Here is a 24,304-nt window from a genome sequence, read left to right on the forward strand (position 1 = left end):
CTCTATCCACCTTTGCAGCAACCTTCAGGGTAAAATGGACCTGCACTCCCAGCTCTCTCTGCCCATCAACTTTTCCCAAGGCTCTTCCGTTCATTGTATAATTCGCTCTAGAATTAGTCTTGCCTAAACGCATCATCTCACATTTTTCTGGATTGAAAACAATCTGCCAATTTTCCGCCCAACTCTCCAGTCTATCTATATCCTCCTGTATTCTCTGACAGTCCCTTATGCTTTCTGCTACTCCACCAATCTTCGTGTCATCTGCAAACTTGCTGATCATACCAACAGTGCCCCCAGCACTGAACCCAGTGGAACATCACTGGTCACCTTTCTCCACTTCGAGAAACTCCCTTCAACCATTACTCTCTGTCTCCTGTTGCTCAACCAGTTCTTTATCCACCTAGCTAGAACATCCTGCATTGTTGAAACTTTATTGCTGGAACAGCACAGCAGGTCAGGCAGCATCCAGGGAACAGGAGATTCGACGTTTCGGGCACAGGCCCTTTTTGATCCTGCACACCATGTGACTTCACTTTGTCCATTAGTCTACCATGGAGAACCTTATCAAATGCCTTACTAAAGTCTATCTATATGACATCAACAGCCCTTCCTTCATCTATCAACTTGGTCACTTCCTTGAAGAACTCTATTAAGTTGGTAAGGCACGATCTCCCCCGCACAAAACCATGTTGCCTATCACTGATAAACCCATTCTTTTCTAAATATAAATAGATCCTATCCCTCAGGACCTTCTCCAGCAACTTTTCCACCACTGACGTCAGGCTCACTGGTCTGTAGTTACCCGGAATATCCCTACTACACTTCTTGCACAGGGGGACGACATGAGCAACCCTCCAGTCCTCCAGCACCTCACCTGTATTTAAGGATGCTAAAAAGATATCTGTCAGGGCCCCAGCTATTTCCTCTCTCGCCTCCCTCAGCAACCTGGGATAGATCCCATCCGGTCCTGGGGATTTGTCCAATTTAATAACCTCTAGCCTCCCAACACATCTTCCCTACTTATAGATTAGATTAGATTAGATTAGATTACATTACAGTGTGGAAACAGGCCCTTCGGCCCAACAAGTCCACACCGACCCGCCGAAGCGTAACCCACCAATACCCCTACATTTACCCCTTACCTAACACTGGCAATTGGCAATTTAGCATGGCCAATTCACCTGACCTGCACATCTTTGGACTGTGGGAGGAAACAGGAGCACCCGGAGGAAACCCACGCAGACACAGGGAGAATGTGCAAACTCCACACAGTCAGTCGCCTGAGGAGGGAATTGAACCCGGGTCTCTGGAGCTGTGAGGCAGCAGTGCTAACCACTGTGCCACCGTGCCGCCCAAATATCCCTATGTCAATGTGATCCAGACTAATCCAAACTTCTATCTCTAATCTCAACATTCATCATGTTCCTCTCCTCAGTGAACACTGATGCAAAGCAAAATATCAATCAGAATCTCACCCATTCTCTCAGGTTCGACACACAACCTTCCTTCATTATCCTTTAGTGGACCAATCCTTTCTCGAGTTACCCACTTGCTTCTTATATAAGAATAAAATGCTTTGGGATTCTCCTTAATTCTGGAGGCTGTGGAGAAGGTAGCACTGACAGGGAATACTTGCGGACACAGACATGGGCTCAAGTGTGTATACTTCAACGCAAGGAGTATCAGAAATAAGTTGGGTGAACTTAAGGTGTGGATCGGTACTTGGGACTACGATGTTGTGGCCATCACGGAAACATGAATAGAAGAGGGACAGGAATAGTTGTTGGAGGTTCCTGGTTACAGATGTTTCAGTAAGATTGAGGGGGTGGTAAAAAGGAGGGGGGGTGGCATTGCTAATTAGAAATGGTATAACGGCTGCAGAAAGGCAGTTTGAGGGGGATCTGCCTTTGGAGGTAGTATAGGCTGAAGTCAGAAATACGATAGGAGCAGTCACCTTGTTGGGTGTTTACTATAGACCCCCCAATAGCAGCAGAGATGTGGAGAAACAGATTGGGAAACAGATTTTGGAAAGGTGCAGAAGCCATAGGGTAGTAGTCATGGGCGATTTCAACTTCCCAAATATTGATTGGAAGCTCTTTAGATCAAGTAGATTGGACAGGGCGGTGTTTGTGCAGTGTGTCCAGGAAGCTTTTCTAACTTAGTATGTAGATTGTCCGACCAGAGGGGAGGCCATATTGGATTTGGTACGTGGTAATGAAACGGGACAAGTGATGGGCTTGTTAGTGGGTGAGCATTTTGGTGATGGTGACCACAATTCTGTGACTTTCACCTTGGTTATGGAGAGAGATAGGCGCATGCAACAGGGCAGGTTTTACAATTGGGGGAAGGGTAAATACGATGCTGCAAGACAGGATCTGAGGAGCATAAATTGGGAGCATAGGCTGTCAGGGAAGGATCTCGTTGAAAAGTGGAACTTTTTCCAGGAACAGATACGACATGTCCTTGATATGTATGTACCTGTCAGGCAGGAAAGAGATGGTCGTGTGAGGGAACTTGGTTGACGAGGGAGGTTGAATGTCTTGTAAGGAGGAAGAAGGGGCCTTACATAAGGTTGAGGAAACAAGGTTCAGACAGAGTATTGGAGGGTTACAGGATAGCCAGGAGGGACCTGAAGAAAGGGATTTGGAGAGCTAAGAGAGGGCATGAAAAATCAATGGCGGGTAGGATCAAGGATAACCCCAAGGCCTTTTATGCGTATGTGAGAAACATGAGAATGATGAGAATGAGGGTAGGTCCGATCAAGGACAGTAGTGGGAGACTGTGTATTGAGTCGGAAGAGATAGGAGAGGTCTTGAATGAGTACTTTTCTTCAGTATTTACAAATGAGAGGGACCGTATTGTTGAAGAGGAGAGTATGAAACAGACTGGTAAGCTAGAGGAGATACTTGTTAGGAAGGAAGATGTGTTGGGCATTTTGAAAAACTTGAGGATAGACAAGTCCCCCGGGCCTGACAGGATATATCCTAGGATTATGTGGGAAGCAAGAGAGGAAATTGCAGAACCGTTGGCAATGATCTTTTCATCCTCACTGTCAATGGGGGGTGGTACCAGGGGACTGGAGAGTGGCGAATGTTGTGCCCCTGTTCAAAAAAGGGAATAGGGATAACCCCGGGAATTACAGGCCAGTTAGTCTTACTTCGGTGGTAGGTAAAGTAATGGAAAGGGTACTGAGGGATAGGATTTATCAGTATCTGGAAAGGCACTGCTTGATTAGGGACAGCCAGCACGGATTTGTGAAGGGTAGGTCTTGCCTTACAAGTCTGATTGAATTCTTTGAGGAGGTGACCAAGCATGTGGATGAGGGTAGAGCAGTGGATGTAGTGTACATGGATTTTAGTAAGGCATTTGATAAGGTTCCCCATGGTAGGCTTATGCGGAAAGTCAGGAGTCATGGGATAGTGGGAAGTTTGGCCAGTTGGATAGAGAACTGGCTAACCGGTCGAAGTCAGAGAGTGGTGGTAGATGGTAAATATTCAGCCTGGAGCCCAGTTACAAGTGGAGTTCCGCAGGGATCAGCTCTGGGTCCTCTGCTGTTTGTAATTTTTATTAATGACTTGGAAGAGGGAGTCGAAGGGTGGTCAGTAAATTTGCAGACGATACGAAGATTGGTGGAGTTGTGGACAGTGAGGAGGGCTGTTGTTGGCTGTAAAGGGACTTAGATATGATGCAGAGCTGGGCTGAGGAGTGGCAGATGGAGTTCAACCTTGTCAAGTGTGAGTTTGTCCATTTTGGAAGGACAAATAAGAATGCGGAATACAGGGTTAACGGTAGGGTTCTTAGTAAGGTGGAGGAGCAGAGGGATCTTGGGGTCTATGTTCATAGATCTTTGAAAGTTGCCACTCAGGTGGATAGAGCTTGTAAGAAGGCCTATGGTGTATTAGCGTTCATTAGCAGAGGGATTGAATTCAAGAATCATGAGGTGATGTTGCAGCTGTTTAGGACCTTGGTAAGGCCATATTTGGAGTACTGTGTGCAGTTCTAGTCGCCTCACTTTAGGAAAGATGTGGAAGCTTTGGAGAGGGTGCAGAGGAGATTTACCAGGATGTTGCCTAGAATAGAGAATAGGTCATACGAGGATAGGTTAAGAGTGCTAGCCTTTTCTCATTGGAACAGTGAAGGATGAGGGGTGACTTGATAGGGGTTTATAAGATGATCAGGAGAATAGATAGAGTAGACAGTCAGAGACTTTTTCCCCGGGTACAACAGAGTGTTACAAGGGGACATAAATTTAAGGTGAAGGGTGGAAGGTATAGGAGGGATGTCAGGGGTACGTTCTTTACCCAGAGAGTGGTGGGGGCATGGAATGCGCTGCCTGTGGGAGTGGCAGAGTCAGAATCATTGGTGACCTTTAAGCGGCAATTGGATAGGTGCTTAAGCTAGGACAAATGTTCGGCACAACATCGTGGGCCGAAGGGCCTGTTCTGTGCTGTATTGTTCTATGTTCTATGTTCTATATGCAGGTTAGGTGAATTAGCCATGCTAAATTGCCCACAGGGTTCAGGGATGTGTAGATTAGGTGCATTAGTAAGGGTTAAGTATAGGAGAATGAGTCTGGGTGGGTTCCTCTTCGGAGGTTTGGCATGGACTTGATGGGCCAAAGGGTCTGTTTCCACATGGTAGGGATTCTATGTGTGGATTCTATGATTATATTTTCGGCGACTCACTCAACACTGACATCTATTTCAAATCCACCGACTCCCACACCTACCTAGACATAACCTCCTCCCACCCCACCCCTATAAAAATGCCATCTCTTACTCCCAATTCCTCAGCCTCCACTGTATCTGGACCCAAAAGGAGGAATTTCACTCCAGAACATCTCAAATGACCTTCAAGGACTGCAATTTCCCCTCCCACAAAGTCAACAATACCCCCAACGCATCACCTCTACTTTCTGCACCTCTGTCCTTGAACCTCACTCCTCCAACCACAACAAGGATGGTACCCTGCTGGTCCTCACATTCCACCCCACCAATCTCTGGATACAATGCATCATCCTCCACCATTTCCGCCACTTACAATCAGACCCCAACTCCACAGATATATTTCCCACCCCATCACTATCAGCATCCCGCTGAGACCATTCCCTCCGCGACTTCCTCATTAGATCCATGCCCTTCCCCATCCCACCCTCCACTCCCGGCCCCTTCCCTTGCCACTGCAAGAGGTGTAAATCCTGCACCAACCACCTCCACCCCAGGCCCCAAAGGATCCTTCCACATCCGTGTGAGATTTTGCTGCATATCCAAACACCTCATCTGTTGTGTCTGTTGCTCCTAATGTAGTCTCCTCTACATTGTGAAGACAGGATGCCAACTCACGGAACGTTCCAGAGAACATGTTTGGGACACTCGCAGCAAACAAGCCAACTGCCCTCTTGCTGAACACTTCAACATCGCTCCCCACCCCCCCAACCAAACTGCCAAGGATATTTAAGTCCTGGGCCTTCTGCATCCCCAAATCCTAGCCACATCTTCCATCTTAGGACTCTCCAATCACACAGCATCAATGTTGATTTCACCAGTTTCCTCATCTCCCCTCCTCCACCTCACCCCAGATCCAACCTTCCAACTTGGCACCAACCTCTTGAACTGTCCCATCTGTCCATCTTCCTTCCCATCTATCCGCTCCATCCTACCACCATCACCCCCCCACCCCCCCCCCCCCCCCCCTTCGCCTGCATCTACATATCGCCTTCCAAGGTATTCTCCCCCAGACCCACTGTCCTCTCATTTATCTCAAGTGCCCTTCCCACACTTCCTCCCCCCCACCACATTCCTGAAGGGCTTATACCCGAAACATCGACACTCCTGCTCCTTGGACACTGCCTGACCTCCTGTGCTTTTCTAGTGCCACACATTTTGACTCTGATCTCCAGCATCTGCAGTCCTCTCTTTCTCCCATTGAAATCCCCAACCTAGAGTGCATTTTGTGCCCTTGCCATCCTCAGTGCTTCCTCCAAGTGTTGTTCAACATGGAGGAGTATCTATTCATCAGCTGAGTGATGATGATATGTGGTAATCAGCAGGAAGTTTCCTTGCCCATGTTCAACCTGAAGCCATGAGACTTCATGCAGCCTGGAGTCAATTCTGAGGACTCACAGGGCAACTCCCTCGTGATGCCACTTCTGCCAGCAGGACAGGGCATATCCAGGGATTTGCAATTTTTGAGAAGAAAATCAGAAGAAACCCAGCAGACCATCAGACAGACAGTTCCATCAACACTAAGCAGGAAGAAAGAAGGGTACACCCTCAACTCACAGGAAAGGAAAGTCTAGAAAGACTCAGAAAAGACAGAAACATTATGATTGTACCTGCAGACAAAGGGCGCATGACTATCATCCTAAACAGAACACAGTACATTGAAAAAGGTGAACTCACTGCTCACAGATACCGACACCTACAAACAGATGGTGATAGACCCAACTCCACAGCTAGAAAACCATATCACAGCTGAACTGAAGAAACTCCATACGTCAGTCAAAATAAACAAGACAGATCTCCAAAGAATGAAACCTGGTGGATCCAGTACACCCTGCATCTACAGATTACTCAAGATATGCAAACATGGGGCCCCCCTCAGACCCACAGTCTTACTCCTTGGCACACCGACATACAAACTAGCAAAGGAATCCATCTAAAACTGAAATACCTAGTTGATGACTCACGTCACTCCATACACTCCATCCAAGAATTCCTGAACATCGTCAAAGATGTCAGGGGTGGGTTCTTTACCCAGAGAGTGGTGGGGGCATGGAATGTGCTGCCTGTGGGAGTGGTAGAGTCAGAACCTTTGGTGACCTTTAAGCGGCAATTGGATAGGTACATGGATGGGTGCTTAAGCTAGGACAAATGTTCGGCACAACATCGTGGGCCGAAGGGCCTGTTCTGTGCTGTATTGTTCTATGTTCTATCTATGTTCTATGATATCAAGATAGAAGTGGACGAAGTCATAGTCTCCTTCAACGTAACAGCCCTATTCACATCCATTAACATCAGCCTCACCAACAAAACAGTGACCTCACTACTAAACGAACCAAGGACACAAACACCAGACAGCACCAACTCCATCAGCAAAGACAGCATCCTCAAGCTAGTAGACCTGTAAAATGTGTTGCTGGAAAAGCGCAGTAGGTCAGGCAGCATCCAAGGAGCAGGAGAATCGACGTTTCGGGCATAAGCTCTTCTTCAGGAAGAGTAGAGTATGTGTTAGAGTATGATTCCCTGAAGAAGGGCTTATGCCCGAAACGTCGTTTCTCCTGCTCCTTGGATGCTGCCTGACCTGCTGCGCTTTTCCAGCAACACATTTTTCAGCTCTGATCTCCAGCATCTGCAGTTCTCACTTTCTCCTAGTAGACCTGTGCCTCACTACTCACTTCACCTTCAACAAGACCTACAAACAAATCAATAGGACACCCATAGGATCACCAATATCAGGATTCTTAGCAGAAGCAGTAATTCAGTGACTCAAATGAACAGCCCTCCCCACAATCCAACCCAAACTTAAGGTCCACTATGTGGATGATACCTTTGTCATCACAAAGCGGAACAAATTAGAGGCAACTTACAATATCATCAACGATATCCTTATTGGCATAGATTTCACCAAAGCGGAAGATTATAACAACAGATGTCACAGTGGAATGAACAGTCAATGGAGAGCTGTAGACCAGTGTCTACAGAAAAGCAACACACACTGACCAGATACTCAACTACAGGAGCAATCATCACAACAACCACAAATGGATTTTCATCAGGATATTATTTAAACAGGCCACAATACATTGCAGCATGCAGGAACTACAAGCAGCATAAGACAAATACCCATACAGCATATTCAAGAACAACGGGTACCCGATAAACACAGCCCGCCAATTCTTAAACAACAAACTTAAACAAGAAAGCACAACATGCCCAGAGACTCTAGCTACACTACCATACATCAAAGACACTTGGAGATGACTACCAGACTACTTCAATCCCTTGGCATCATTGGAGCCCACAAACCTACAGCTACTGATGAACCAACAACCAGCAAAACGAATGTAAATTTACAAAATACCCTGCAAGGGTTGTAACAAACACTGCATCAGACAGACAGGAAACTATCAACAGGATACACGAACACCAACTTGTCACCAAAAGACATGACCCATTATCACGAGTATCTTTACACACAGACAAAGGAGGACATCACTTTGACTGGGACAACACATCCATCCTAGGACAGGCTAAACAGAGACACGCACAGGAATTCCAAGAGGGCTGGAACTTCAGACCAGAACTCCATCAATAAACACATTGATTTGGACCCTATTTACCAACCTCTGAGAAAAAGAACCAGAAATGATATCACCCACCAGAACGGACCAAGACACATAAATAGAAAGTGGGACAGAACACCAGTGCTTCATTAGAGACTCACTGATGTTGCTACCTAGCATGCCGATGAAATGTCTGAGAACAAACGGACTAGCTCAGCAAGCAAACTTACAACGTCTATCCAGGGATGGTGATGGTGATGTCTGGGACATTTTCTGTAGAGTAGATTCCATGAGAATGACTATGTCAGGCTATTTTTGACTAATCGGTGCAACAGCTCTCCTAACATTGGCACTAGCCCCAGATGTTAGTGAGGAGGACTCTGCAGGGTCCACAGGAGTGTTTCAGCCATTGACTTTTCTGGTGCCTAGGGCGATTCCAGGTGATCCATCCGATTTAATTACTTTGAGACTTTATAGTGACTAGTACAAATGAATGGCAATTGAAAGTTAACCACACTGCTGTGGGTCTGGAATCATATGTCGTTCAGACCAGGCAAGATAGCAGATTTCCTTCCCTATTAGTGAACTAGCTACAAGGTATTGGGTCATAGCTGATGCAGTTAGCATTTTAAGGAGAGGAAGAAGGTAAAATGAAAACATATCTGTAAATTCAAAACTGTCTGCATCCATTAGTATCCATGTGAACAATGAAAATAAAATTCTGTAGTCAGTTCTGCCAGAACATGATAGTTCCATTCTCATGCAATGTTATACTATAAGAGTGATGTGGAGGAGCCGGTGTTGGACTGGAGTGGACAATATTAAATGCCACACAACACCAGGTTGGAGTCCAACAGGTTTATTTGAAAACACTGGTTTTCAGAGTGCCACTCCTTCATCTGGTAGCTTTCTTTATTCATTTGTGGGACTTGGGAGTCACTGGCTGGGCCAGCACTGATAGCCCATCCCTATTTGCCCTTGAGAAGGTGGTGGTGAACTGCCTTCTTGAATCGCTACAGTCTACTTGCTGTGAGCTGATCCACAATGTCGATAGGGAGGGAATTCCAGGATTTTGGCCCAATGATTGTGAAGGATTGGTGGTATATTTCCAAGTCAGGGTGATGAGTGGCTTGGAGAAAACCTTGCAGGTCATGGTGTTCCCAAGGACCTACTGCCCTTGTCCTTCTAGATGGAAGTTGTCGTGGGTTTGGAAGGTGCTGTCTAAGGATCTTTGATGAATTTCTGCAGTGCATCTTGTAGCTGTACACACTGCTGCTACTGAGTGCCAGTGGTGGAGTGAGGAGTATTCCATCTTACTCCTGACTTGTGCCTTGTAGATGGTGGATAGACTTTGGGGTATCAGGAGTGAGTTACTCACTGCAGTAACCCTAGTCTCTGACCTGCTCCTATAGCCACTGTGTTTCCATGGTGAGTCCAGTTGAGTTTCTGGTCAGTGGAGGATTCAGTGATGGTAATACCGTTGAATGTCAAGGGACAGTGGTTAGAGTGCCTCTTATTGGTCACAGTCATTGTCTGGCATTTGAGTGACGTGAATGTTACTTGCCACTTGTCAGCACAAACCTGGATATTGTACAGATCTTGTTTCATTTGAGCATGGACTGTTGCAGTATCTGAGGAGTCGCAAATGGTGGTGAGCGCTGTGCATTCATCAGTGAACATCCCTTATTCTGACTTTATGACAGAGGGAAGGTCACTGATGAAGCAGCTGAAGAATATTGGGCCTAGGACACTACCATGAGGGACTCCTGCAGAGATGTTCCAGAACTGAGACGACTGACCCTCCACAAACACAACCACTTTCCTTTGTGCCAGGTATGACTCTACCAGTGGAATGTTTGCCCCCGATACTCATTGATTCCAGGTTTGCCAAGGCTTCTTGATGCCATACTTGGTCAATTGGAGCATTGATGTCAATCTCACCTCTCCTCCGGAATTCAGCTCTTTTGTCCAGTGTTTGAACCAAGGCTGTAATGAGGTCAGGAGCTGAGTGCCCCTGGCGAAAGCCCAAACTGGGCGTCACTGAGCAGGTTTTTGCTGAGCAGGTGCTGCTTGATAGTTCTGTTGATGACACCTTCCATCACTTTACTGATGATGGAGAGTAGGCTGATTGGGCAGTAATTGGCCGAGTTGGATTTGCCCTGCTTTTTGTATACAAGACATACCTGGCCAATTTTCTACATTGTCGGGTCAGTGTTGTAACTGTACTGGAAGAGCTTGGCTTGGGGAGCAGTAAGCTCTAGAGCACACGTCTTTAGTACTATTGCTGGAATGTTATCAGGGCCCATTGCCTTGGTAGTATCCAGTGCCTCTAGCCATTTCTTGATAACACATAGAATGAATCAAATTAGATGGAGCCTGGTATCTGTGACGCTGCGGACCACTGGAGGAGCCCGTGATAGATCATCCACTCAGCACTACTGACTGAAGGTTGTTGCAAATGCATAAACCTTAACTTTTGCACTGATGTGCTGGACTCCTCCGTCATTGAGGATGGGCATATTTGTGGAGCCTCCTCCTCCACTGAGGGGTTTAATTATCCACCACCATTCACAACTGGATGTGATAGGACTGCAGAGCTTAGATCTGATCCATTGACTGTGGGGTCACTTAGTTCTGTTAATCACTGGCTGCTTATGCTGTTTCACACGCACGTAGTCCTGTTTGGTAGCTTCACCAGGTTTAGCCCGCATTTTTAGGTATGCCTGATGCTGCTTCTGGTATGCCTTCTTACACTGGCTTGATGGTAATGGCTGAGTGGGGGTATGCTAGGCCATGAGGTTATAGATTGTGCTAGAGTACAATTCTGCTGCTATTGATGGCCCACAGACCCTCACGGATGCCCAGTCTCAAACTGCGAGATCAGTTCGAAGTCTGTCCCATTTAGCACAGTGATAGTGCCACACAACATGGAGGTTATTCTCAATGTGAAGGCAGGATTTCATCTCCACAAGGACAGTGCGATGGTCACTTTTACCAATACTGTCATGGACAGATGAGTCGGCAGCCGGGAGATAAGTAAGGATGAGATCAAGTATGCTTTTTCCTCTTGTTGGTTCCCTCACCACCTGCCACAGACCCAGTTGAGCAGTTATATCCTTTAGGACTGGACCAGCTTGATCAGTGATGCTGCTGCCAAGCCACTCTGGGTGGTGGACATTGAAAACCCCACCCAGAGTATATTTTGTCCCCTTGCCACCCTCAAAGCTTTCTCCAATGTTGTTCAACATGGAGGAGTACTGATTCATCAACCAAAGGACAGTACATGGTAACCAGTAAGCTGTGAAGCTGGACCATAAGACACAGAATTTATAGCAAAACATTATAGTGTCATGCAACTAAAATGATATATTGAACAAACCTAGATTGTTGTTAAGACTTTCATCTTTTAGAATGAGTTGCAGGTTTCAGTTCCTTAATATGTAAATCCCAGAACTTCTTTTAAGTCAAATTCTCAGGATAACTGAAGGTTTTATAAGAAAAGGTGACATCTCAGCTCAGACAATGCATTAAAGGTGTGAGATTACAGTCTGTCTGTATCCCAATCTTGAGTCACTAGTTCTGTTTCTAAAGTGGAATTTATGAAATATTACATGGATTGACTGCCTGCAGTTTTTTGAACAAAATAAAATGTATCTGCAAATACAAGTCTGCAAATACAAATTTACCCCACAAATTTACCCCAATATGCCAACATTTTCATGCACAGGTTCAAACAGGACTTCTCTGCTTCACAGACCTCCAACCAACACTATACACCAGATATATTGACAATATTTTCTTCCTCTGGACCCATGGCGAGGAGTCAATGAAACAACTACACAGTGATATCGAGTTTTATCCAACCATCAGTCTTACTATGGAGTACTGTTTGGTATCGGTCTCATTCTTGGACGCATGCATCTCCATTAAGGATGGGCGCCTCAGTACCTCACCCTACCACAAACCCACAGATAACCTCATGATGCTACGCTTCTCTAACTTCCACCCGATACATATTAAAATAGCCATCCCCTACGGACAATCCCTACACGTACACCAGATCTGTTCAAATTAGGAAGAGCCTGAAGGTGCTCAAGGATGCCCTTACAAGAACAGCGTATGATGCTCAACTCATCGACCCCCAGTTCAAATCTGCCACAGCGAGAAACTATAATGACCTCCTCAGGAAACAGACACGGGATGCAACTGATAGGGTTCCCTTCGTTGTCCAGTACTTTCTGGGATGGAGAAACTACGTCATGTTCTTTGCAACCTGCAACACATTATCGATGAGGATGATCACCTCGCCAAGACCTTCCCTGTGCCTCCACTTCCCACCTTTATAAACAACCGCCAAACCTTAAACGGACCATTGTTTGCAGCAAACTGCCCAACCTCCCACTCAAAATCGACCACAACACAGTACAACCCTGTCATGGCAACCACTGCAAGATGTGTCAGAGTGTCAACATAGATACTACCATTACACGTGGGGACACCACCCACCATGTACAGGTACTCATGTGTCTCGACCAACATTGTCTATCTCATACACTGCAGGCAAGGATGCCCCAAGGCATGATACATTGGCGAGACCAAGCAGATACTACGACAATGGATGAATGGACACTGTGCAACAATAACCAGATAGGGGTGTTCCCTCCCAGTTGGGGAACACTTCAGCAGTCAGGGACATTCAAACTCAGATATTCGGGTGACCATCCCAAGACAGGCTTTGGGATAGGCAACAACGTAAAGTGCCCAAGCAGAGACAGATAGCCAAATTCAGCACTCATGGGGATGGCCTAAACCGGGACCTTGGGTTCATGTCACACTACAGGTGACCCCACTACACTATACACTCACTCACACACAAGCACACATACAGACACACTCACGCAGACCCTCTCTCATACACACGCTGTCACACACACACATTCATACTCACCAGCCCACACTCACATGGACACTTTTTCTCTCTCCCTGTCTCTCTCTCTCTCTCTCTCTCTCATGCATGCGCACACACATATAAGTCTTTGGGGTGAATTTGTATTTGCAGAATCATATTTGCAGACACATTCTATTTTGCTCAAAAAATACACAATCAGCAGGCAGTCAATGCAGGCAGTCAATCCATGTAATATTTTATAAATTCCACTTTGGAAATAGAACCAATCTGACTCAAGATTGAGATACAGACAGACACTAATCTTACACCTTTAATGCATTGTCTGAGCTGAGATGTCACTTTGTTTTTTAACAAAACTTTAAAGTTATCTCAAGAATGTGACTTAAAAGATGTTGTGGGATTTACATATGAATGAATTGAAACCTGCAACCTATTGTAAAACTTGGAAGACTTAACAGCAATCTAGGTTTGTTCAATATATTATTCCAGTTGCATGACACTGTAATCTTTTGCTATAAATTCTGTGTATTATGGTCCTGCTCCACAGCTACCTGATGAAGAAGCAGCACTTCGAAAACTAGTGCTTCCAAATAAACCCGTTGGACTATAACCTGGTGGTGTGTGATTTTTAATGATGTCATAAGAAAATCGTGTGATATCAGCACCATTTAAACCAATGGGGTTGCAATCACGTTATAACCAATACATGCTTTAAAACTTCACACTTTAGAAAAATATCCTCAATTTGTCAATCGCGTTACAGCGAATCCATCTTAATGAAACACGCGTTACAGCGAAATGACTTTACTGTATTAAGAATGCAATTGCAGCTTTGACCAGTAGATGGAATTACAGGGCAACTTTCTGTCTAACTCCACAGATCTAGATATTTTAATCAGCCTATTCAGGCACACCTCTGCAACTAGGAGTCTCAGCCTCAGGTCCCACTTACCTCACAATACCCCTACCATTACACCAGAAGAGTCCCAGTTTCCCACAGATTTATCAACTGCTATTCATCATCTAGTTATGACTGATTTATATATGAATGAATATGTCACTATTTGTGAATGAATTCACTAATGTTAAATGACTTAAGATGGCTGCTTGGAATAGTTTATTATATCATACAACCATCATATACCATGTGATGTCCAATCACAGGTAAAAACTTACGAACATCACAGTTCTGTCCACCAAAGCCCTCTGAACAGATGCACTGGTACTCATTGGGCTCTGCATTCTCACATGTGCCTCCATTTTGGCAGGGCTGATGTGTCCCACAGTAATTCAAGTCTGTAAAAGGGTAAAATGAGAAAGAAGTGAATTATCAGAGTTAGTATTATGAATTCATGAGGTGTGTCACCCAATGTGGTGCTGAATCGTTCAGATTAGAAGCTTGCTGGGTTTCACCTGCAATAAATGATCAAAACTAGATAAGGGAACTGTTGTGGTCATACCAAGGCATCCTAGACAAGGATGGGCCAGAAGTGGTCACGAAAATGATAGTAAATGTCAAATGATGACCGGATCTGATGAAGACAGCCACAAACCCAAAATGAGGGTTAGAATATTTTGAAAGGATGTGAAGGCAATTAACAGCCAGGTGATTGGGTCCTTCCCAGTATTAAGTCATAAAATAAAGAAATCAAGCTAAAAGTTCAACCATTGCAGTCTTTCTTAAATGCTTTGCCACGCTGGGACCACACTTCCTACACAGTTATGCTTTCCTCGTGCTAGCTCTATCTCCCCTGCTCTGACTTTCACTGCAGATATCGGAGAAACCTCATCACCGTGTTGGGCTGACTCACAGAGTCATAGAGATGTACAGCATGGAAACAGATCCTTCAACCAACATCGTTGTAAATCTTTTCTGAACCCTTTCAAGTTTCACAACATCCTTCCGATAGGAAGGAGACCAGAATTACACACAATATTCCAAAGGTGGCCTAACTAATGTCCTGTACAGCTGCAATATTACCTCCCAACTCCTGTACTCAATGCTCTGACCAGTAAAGGAAAGTATACCAAACGCCTTCTTCACTATCTTATCTACCTGCGACCCTACCTTCAAGGAGCTATGAACCTGCACTCCAAGGTCTCTTTGTTCAGCAACACTCCCCAGGACCTTACCATTAAGCACAAAGTATGTACATGCACAGGGAATACACAGCCACTTTTGGGACAGCGGCAATACACGGAGAACATGGAAGGGCATTCGGGCCATCACCGACCACAGAACAGCATCGCCTGCTTGTGCTGGTAATGCCTCCTTCCCAGATGAGCTAAACAACTTCTATTTTGAGGCACAAAATGATGTGGCGGTGAGGAAGACTATCACCCCCCACCACCCCCACCCCATCACCTATGAGCAGGTGCTGTGTCTTACTTTGGCCAACGTGAGAAAAATCCTACATAGAGTTAACCCTGGCAGAGTGCTCAGAGGATGCTCCAACATAGTGTCAGATGTTTCATGGACACTTTTATGTCTCCATGAGCTGTGCCATAGTTCCAATGTGCTTCAAAGGGCGCTATCATCGTCCCCGTGCTGAAGAAGTCTCCAGCGTCCTGTCTCAACAACTACTGCCCCGTTGCACTAACACCCATCATCATTAGGTGTTTTGAGAGACTCATGATGAGGCATATTAAGACCCTGCTGCCCCCCTCACTGGGCACCTTGCAGTTCATGTTTCATCCCAACCGCTCAACTGATGATACCATTCCCACCACCCTCCATCTGGCCCTCACCCACCTGGAGAAGAAGGACACCTACATCAGATTACTGTTCATAGATTTCAGAGCTGCATTTATCACTACCATTCCTCAGCACCTGATTGGAAAGCTGAGTCTGCTGGGCCTGAATCCCTCCCAGTGTGACTGGATCCTGGAGTTCCTGACTGGGAGCCCTCAGTCAGTCTGGATTGGGAACAGCCTCTCCAACACCATCACACTGAGCACGGAGATCCCCACCCTTTCCCCACCCCTTCCCCACCCCCCCCCTCCCCCTCCTCCCCCCTCCCAGGGCTGTGTGCTCAGTCCACTGCTGTTCATCCTGCTGACACATGATTGTGCAGCAATGCACACCTCGAATCACATCACGACTGTAGTGGGTCTCATCAGCATGAAACGATGAGTCAGCATACAGAGAGGAGGTGCAGCGGCTAGCGAACTGGTGCAGAACCAACAACTGACTCCGAATATGGACAAGATGAAAGAGATGGTTATTAATTTCATGATGGCACAGAGTGATCACTCTCCACTGGACATCAGTGGCTCCCCTGTGGAGATCGTGAACAGCACTAAACTTCTTGGCGTCCACCTGGCGGAGAATCTCACCTGGTCCCTCAACACCAGCTCCATAGACAAGACAGCCCAGCAGCATAAATCCCCAGGACCTGATCAGGTGTACCTGAGAACTCTGTGGGAAGCTACAGCAGTGATTGCTGGGCCTCTTGCTGAGATATTTGTATCATCGATAGTCACAGGTGAGGTGCAGGAAGACTGGAGGTTGGCAAACGTGGTGCCACTGTTTAAGAAGGGTGGTAAAGACAAGCCAGGGAACTATAGACCAGTGAGCCTGACCTCGGTGGTGGGCAAGTTGTTGGAGGGAATCCTGAGGGACAGGATGTACATGTATTTGGAAAGGCAAGGACTGATTAGGGATAGTCGACATGCCTTTGTGCATGGGAAATCATGTCTCACAAACTTGATTGAGTTGTTTGAAGAAGTAACAAAGAAGATTGATGAGGGCAGAGCAATAGATGTGATCTATATGGATTTCAGTAAGGTGTTCGACAAGGTTCCCCATGGGAGACTGATTAGCAAGGTTAGATCTCATGGAATAAAGGGAGAACTAGCCATTTGGACATAGAACTGGCTCAAAGGTAGAAGACAGATCCTGGTGGTGGAGGGTTGCTTTTCAGACTGCAGGTCTGTGACCAGTGGAGTGCCACAAGGATTGGTGCTGGGTCCTCTACTTTTTGTCATTTGCGTAAATGATTTGGATGCGAGCATAAGAGGAACAGTTAGTAAGTCTGCAGACGACACCAAAATTGGAGATGTAGTGGACAGCGAAGAGGGTTACCTCAGATTACAACAGGATCTGGAAGAATAGCAAACGGAATGACAAGGCTATCCTGCCGAGATGTCGACCAACTCGAGTCTGCGCTGGGCCCATTCAATTGAACTCTTCAACAAGTGATAAGTAAAATAAGATATAAGAGAAAACAAAATGAGGAAAGAAAGAATAAAAAGAAAAGGAGACAAGTCCCAGGCTCAAAAACCCTAATTCACCATCATCTTGCTGGAAATCAATGGCTACAAGAGCAGGTCAGAGGTTGGGAATCTGCGGTGAGTCCCTCAGCCCCAGACTCCATAAAGCTTGTCCACCATCTACAAGTCACAAGTCAGGAGTGTGATTGAATACTCCCCACTTGCCTGGATGGGTCCATCTCCAACAACACTCAAGAAATAACTGGATTAAATAACTCCACAGAGGCCAGTATCCCGTCACCAAGTCACCTTTTATTTACACGTGCATAGTCCTTAACACTGATCCAGCTCCCTCAGAGCCACCTCTCAGAGTGAGCAGAACCCTGACATACCTGTTATGTCTGTCAGCCAGGGCTTTCTGATTGGACCGGTTAACAGCCCCAATCAGGGAATGTATATTGTATGAGGTTCACCTGGCAACTTTATTACAATCACTTTGCTTAACGCCATCCAGGCCAAAGCATGCTTGATTGGTATTACATCCACAGGAATCCACACCCCCTACCACTGACCCTTAATACAACAATGTGTACTACTATAAGATGCAGTGCAGAAAATCACCAAGGATCCTCAGACAACACCTTCCAAACCCACGACCAGTTCCACCTAGAAGGACAAGGGCAGCAAATACATGGGAACACCACCACGTTCAAATTCCCCTCCAAGACACTCAGCATTCCGACTTGGAAATATATCGCTGTTCCTTCAGTGTCACTGGGTCAAAATCCTGGAATTCCCTCCCTAAGGGCAGTGAGTGTCAACCCATAACACATGGACTGCAATAAATCAAGAAGGCAGCTCACCCCTATCTTCTTGAGGGGCAGTTAAGGATGGAAAATAAACATTGATCCAGCCAATGCACACATCCCATGAATTTACTTTTTTTAAAAAGGCTGCTCTACACTGCATCATGTTGAGACCAGAGTTCAATCAGGGCAGGGTAGTCACCTCAGAAAAAGAGCTGAGTGAAACCTCAGACAAGCTTGAGGGATGGAACTGCAGGTGATCTGGGGTCTTCCCTGCAAGGACAGGAAACGCTGACCATTCTAATTTCAATTCCCAGAAAAAGGTGCTGCCACATGTGTGCTTGTGTGTAATTGTGCATGTGTATATATGTGCTATGTCTATATGTGCATAGGTTCGTGTAAGTGCATATGTGCATACATGTCTGTACATGTATGTGGAGGTCAGGGAGAAAGGAACTTCAAAGGATATAGCATCACATCATTTTCCCTCAGCTTTTACCAGCACAGACACTATCTCATCAGTGAGTACATGCTCACGAGTAAATTCAAGGCCACAACTAGAGTAGACTAGAGTAGATTTCATTTGCCATTTCTATCATATACAACCAATAAAGTAAAAATCAAGACAGCGTTCCTCCAGGACCAAGGTGCTACATGGACAGCACAAACTACACAATCATACCAAAGTTGGCATAAAGTACATAAGAAGTGCAAAACATGCATAACTCAGTCTAAACATTCAAAATGTCACCTGTTCAGCTATCAGAGGAGTGTAGGAGGTCAGACCAAGCTGAGTTTGGACAATGGAGGACTCCATCCAGAATGTTGCTACATTCATGTTATATAATACAATACAGCACAGGAAGGGCCCTTCGGCCCATCAAACCGGCACGAATTCTAATCCATATTTAGACTCACTACTTATTGAACTTATGGTTCACTACTTATGGTTTCTTTCGTTCTGTTCGTCTCCTGTCAATGTGTCTATCAAGATAAACTTTAAACATTGCTAACATGCCTGCTTCCATTGTTTCCACTGGTAATGTGTTCCAGGCACCCACAACCCTCCATGTAAAAAAGTTTCCCCCCACTTCTCTCCTAAACATTCCTCCTCTCACCTTGAACCTATGCCTTTTTGAAGTTGATCTTTCCACCCTGGGAAAAAGCCTCTGACCATCCAACCTATCTATGCCTCTCAATTTTGTAAACCTCTGTTTCGCATGTGGGCTCTTTGATTGTGTCATAGAGTCCTACAGCATGGTGACAGGACTTTAGCACAACTGGTCCATGCCGACCAAAATGTCCATCCACACCAATGTCATTGCCCTGCACTTCACCCATATTATTCTCAACCTTACCTATCCATGTATTTGTCCAAATGCCTTTTACACGTTGTTAGTATACCTGCCTCAACCACTTCTGTTGGCTGCTCATTCCATATGCATACCACCCTCTGTGTAAAAATGTTGCCCCTCAAGTTCCCTTTTTATTCTTTCCCCTCTAACCTTAAACTGATGTCCTCTAGTCCTCAATTCCTCAATTCTGGGAAAAAGACAGTGCATTCACCTTAACCATGCCTCTCATGATATTATGCATCTCTGAAAGGTCCCCGTTCAGTCTCTTATGGTCTGAAGAAATAAGTCCTGGCTTGTCCAACCTCTCCCTATAACTCAGACACTTGAGTCCTGGCAACACCCTTGTAAATTTCTTCTGAATTCTTTCCAGTTTAATTCCATCCTTCATATAGCAAGGTGACCAAAACTGAACACAATACTCCAAGTGCGGCCTCACCAACGTCTGTACAAATGCAATATAACACAATAGCACATAATAGCACAAAGCCATGCTAACTACTCCTAATCAAACACTGCCTTTCCAAATGTATGTATATCTTATCTCTCAATCTTCTCAAGTAACCTACGCACCACAGATGTTAGGCTTACTGGTCTATATTTCCCAGGCTTTTCTTGCAGCCCTTCTTGAACAAGGGCACAACATTCACTACCCTCCAGCATTCTGGGACCTCACCCGAGGCTAACGATGATGCAAAAATATCAGCCAGAAACTGGCAATTTTTTTCTCTAGCGTCTTGCAGTGATCTTGAATATATCTGATCAGGACCAAGAGATTTATCCACCTTTATACATTCTAATACATCCAACACCTCCTCTACTGTGATATGGACTGTCCCCAAGATATCACCACGAACTTCCCCAAGTTCCCAATCTTCATGTCTTTCTCCATGATAAACCAAGGAAAAATATTCATTGAGGACCTCGCCCATTTCCTGTGGTTCCACATATACATCGCCACTTTGGTCCTTGAAGGACTCTATTCTCTCTCTAGTTTTCTTTTTCCTTTAATATACTGAAAGAACATCTTTGGGATTCACCCTAATTTTCTCAGCCAAGGCTATCTTGTGTCTCCTTTTTGCCTTCCTAATTTCCTTTGTCAGTAAACCCCAGCATTCCCTATATAATTCCAGGGATTTCCATGATCCCAGCTGCCTGTAAATGAGCGATAACTTCTTCTGTTTTCTGGTCAAAGCCTCCATATCTCTTGTCATCCAGGGGTCCCTATTCCTGCCAACTTTGTTCTTCATCCTCACAGGAACATGTAGACCGTGAACTCTAGTTATCTTACTTTTAAAGGCCTCCCACTTGCCAGAGGTCCCTTTACCTGCAAACAAATTACTCCAATCAATCTCTGCAAGCTCCTGTCTAATTCCATTAAAATTCTCCTTGCCCCAGTTTTGGACTTGAACCTGTAGACCAGTTTTGTCCCTCTTCATAACTATTTTAAAAATTAATAGAATTATGGCGACTGGGCCCACAGTGCTCCCCACTGTCACCTCTGTCACCTGTCCTGCCCTATTTCCCAAGAGTAGTTCAGGTTTTGCCCCTTCCCAAACAGGACCCCGCTGAGGAAACTTTCCTGAATGCACTTAACAAATTCCACCCCATCTAAGTCCTTAATACTCTGGCAGTCTCTGTCTATGTGAAAAAAATTAAAATCCCCTACTATGACAACCCTGTTGCTCCTGTAAGTCTTCCCAATCTCCCTGCATAGTAGTTCCTCTAATTCCCATTGACTATTTGGGACTATCTAGTACAACCCCAATAACATCACCATCGCCTTCTTATTTCTTAGCTCCACCCACAAAGCCTCACTGGATGATTCTTCAGTTATTTCATCTTTGACTACTACTGTGATACTCGCCTTAATCAAAAATGCAACTCCCCCACCTCTCCTTCCACCACCTCTGTCCCGCATAAAGCACCTATACCCTGGCACATTAAGCTGCCAGTCCTGTCCCTCTCTGAGCCATGTTTTGTGGTAGCTTTAATGTCCCAACCCAATGTACCTATCCACTCCCTGAGTTCACCGGCCTTACCTGTAAGCCTCTTTGCATTGAAATAAATGCATTTTGATCCAAAAGGCATTCCTTGTTCCATCCTGACCTGTCTCTTCAACTTACTATTTCTGATTACTGTATCCCCTTCCAGTCTCACATCTATCTCCCTGCTTTTGAGGATCCCAACCCCCTGCCAATCTAATTTAAACCCTCCCTTGCAACACTAGCAAATCTGGCCGCCATGATATTGATCCCCTTCTATTTCAGGTGCAACCCATCCTTCCTAAACAGTTCACCTCTGCCCCAAATAAAATCCCAATGATCTAAAAATGTGAATCGCTGCCCCCTGCACCAATTCTTTAGCCAGGTATTCATCCACCATATCCTCCCATTCTTACCCTCACTAGCACATGGCATTGGAAGCAATCTGGAGATTATCACTGATAAGATGCTGGTTTTTAACTTTATTCCTAGCTCTCTACAATCACTCTGCAGGACCTCATCCCTATTTCTACCTATGTCATTTGTGACAACGTGCACAATGATTTCTGGCCTCTCCGTGTCCGCCTTGAGAACATGATGCAGCTGCTCAGAGACATCCTGGACCTTAGCACCTGGCAGGCAACACAACATCCTGGATTCCTGTTTGATGCCACAAAATCTCATATTTGTCCCCCAAACTATGGAGTCTCCTATCACTGTGGTGCTGTTTACCTTTATCCTTTTCCACTGTGCTCCAGAGCCAGTCGTAGTGCCACCAACGTGGCTACTGCTGCTTTCCCCTGAATGGTCATCCCTTCCATCAGTATCCAAAACAGTATACTTGTTTTTGAGGGGAATGGCCACAGGGGATTCCTGCACTCTCTACCTACTCCCTCTGCCTTTCCTGGTGGTCACCCAGCTACTCTTTGCCTGCACTTTAGGTGTGACCATTTCATTACAACTCTTATCTATGAAGTGCTCAATATCTTGGATGATCCTGAGACCATCCAGCTCCAGCGCCCTAACACGGTCTCCTAGGAGCTGCAGCTGGATGCACTTCCCACACGTGTAGTCATCAGAGAAAATGGAAGTCCCCCTGAGCTCCCAGATCTTGCAAGAGGAACATGTGACTGTCCTAACTGACATCTTAATTGCTGTAAGACTAAAGAGGAAAGTTAAATGGACTTTATCTGAGCTTACCTGTACTTTTTGCTGATCTGCTGCTGTCTGAAGCCTCTCAAGCCAAAGCCTTCCTTCTTACTCTGCTACCAACAAACTTTGCAATAGCACATCTCTCTGTCCCTCCACTTTTTTTTTTAATTAGAGGAGGAGAAAAGGAGGGAGATTGAAAGATTTCCAACTCTTTATGTTTCCATTCAGGATTGGTGACCCTCTTTCTGACTGTTCGGCACTGGGTGGGTGAAATGGATGGTTGAATATATATTTATGAACTTACTTGCAGGTTCACTTCCTAATAATAATAGCCATCATCCATTTATTGCTCCAAACCTTTCGAGTGTTAGCTGGAGCAATAAACATTCAGGCCCCAATCTTCTCTCAAATGTGAGAACTCACCATTGGTACCTGGAATTTCTTTGTTATCCTGTCACCATTTATTTATTCCTGACCAAGTAGGAATGGTGATTAGGCAGACTATTCATCTGCTCAATGTCGCCCATAAATGCTCAGTGCTGTTTCCACTTTAGAACATTTCCTTTACCTCATCATCCCCAAACAGTGCCCTTGTTACCAGCTTAGTGCTTCACTTAATGTAATTATCTTCTAATGCAGATAAAATTCAGATAATCTAAGTAAAGCATCAGACAGCAATCATCATACTGTAACAACTACACCCCCCCCAACACAGGAAAAACTGAAGGATCAACATAAACTTCCAGCAGAATGTTTGATATGTTGTTCAACAATGAGTTGTACTACACCTTACTCTCGAATACAAACACAACAAGGTAGAAATTAAGACCAGGAATAGGCCATTCAGCCCTTCAAGTGTGCTTTACCATTAATACAGTCCCCTGTTCCTGCTTTCTCCCCATTACCTTTGATCTTTAGCCTCTCCTTGAAAACATTCAATGTTTTGGTCTCAACCACTTCTGAGCAGTGATTTCCACAGGCTCACCACTCTCTGGGTTTCAGTCCTAAATGGCCTATTCATTATTCTTACACTGTGACCCTGGTTCTGGATTAGAACAAGAACAAAGAACCTTACATGTGCGAGAACAGGCCCTTCGACCGTCTAAGCCCGCACTGATCCAGATCTTCTATCTAAACTTGCCACCTATTTTCTGAGGATCTATATCCCTTTGCTCCCTGCCCATTCATATAACTATCTAGATACATCTTAAATGATGCCATTGTTCCCACCCCTACTTCCTCCACTGGCAACACATTCCAGGCACCCACCACCCTCTGCGTGAAGAACTTTCCACGTATATCTGCCATAAACCTTTCCCCTCTCACTTTGAACTCGTGAACTCTGGTAATTGAGTGCTCCACTCCTGGAAAAAAGTTTCTTGCTATCCACCCTGTCTATACCTCTCATGATTTTGTAGGCGTCAATCAGGTCTCCCCTCAACTTCCTTCTTTCCAATGAAAATAATTTGAATTTGTGAATTTGTACTTGCAGAGTTACATTGCACTTTGCTCAAAAACTGCATACATTCATGTATAACTCTGAGCTCAAAAACTGCATGAATTTATGTAAAACTCTGTTATCTCACTTTTTAGATTAGAATCAA

At 45.2% G+C, this 24,304-nt stretch overlaps 1 protein-coding gene across 1 annotated transcript in view; it reads right to left on the reverse strand.

Moving 5' to 3' along the window:
- The window catches only part of LOC122544785 (protein jagged-1), a gene marked incomplete at its 3' end in the record, with an annotated part of 80,810 nt that overhangs the window by 16,084 nt on the left and 40,422 nt on the right, over nucleotides 1-24,304 (reverse strand). The window contains exon 7 of the mRNA XM_043684117.2: nucleotides 14,370-14,489. Within this exon, the coding sequence (XP_043540052.2) occupies nucleotides 14,370-14,489 (120 nt within the window). The remainder of the gene's footprint in view (nucleotides 1-14,369; nucleotides 14,490-24,304) is intronic.

The sequence above is a fragment of the Chiloscyllium plagiosum genome, unplaced genomic scaffold (assembly GCF_037043375.1).
Source record: "Chiloscyllium plagiosum isolate Xiang-an unplaced genomic scaffold, Cpla_swu_hap1 HiC_scaffold_47, whole genome shotgun sequence".
Taxonomy (NCBI): domain Eukaryota; kingdom Metazoa; phylum Chordata; class Chondrichthyes; order Orectolobiformes; family Hemiscylliidae; genus Chiloscyllium; species Chiloscyllium plagiosum.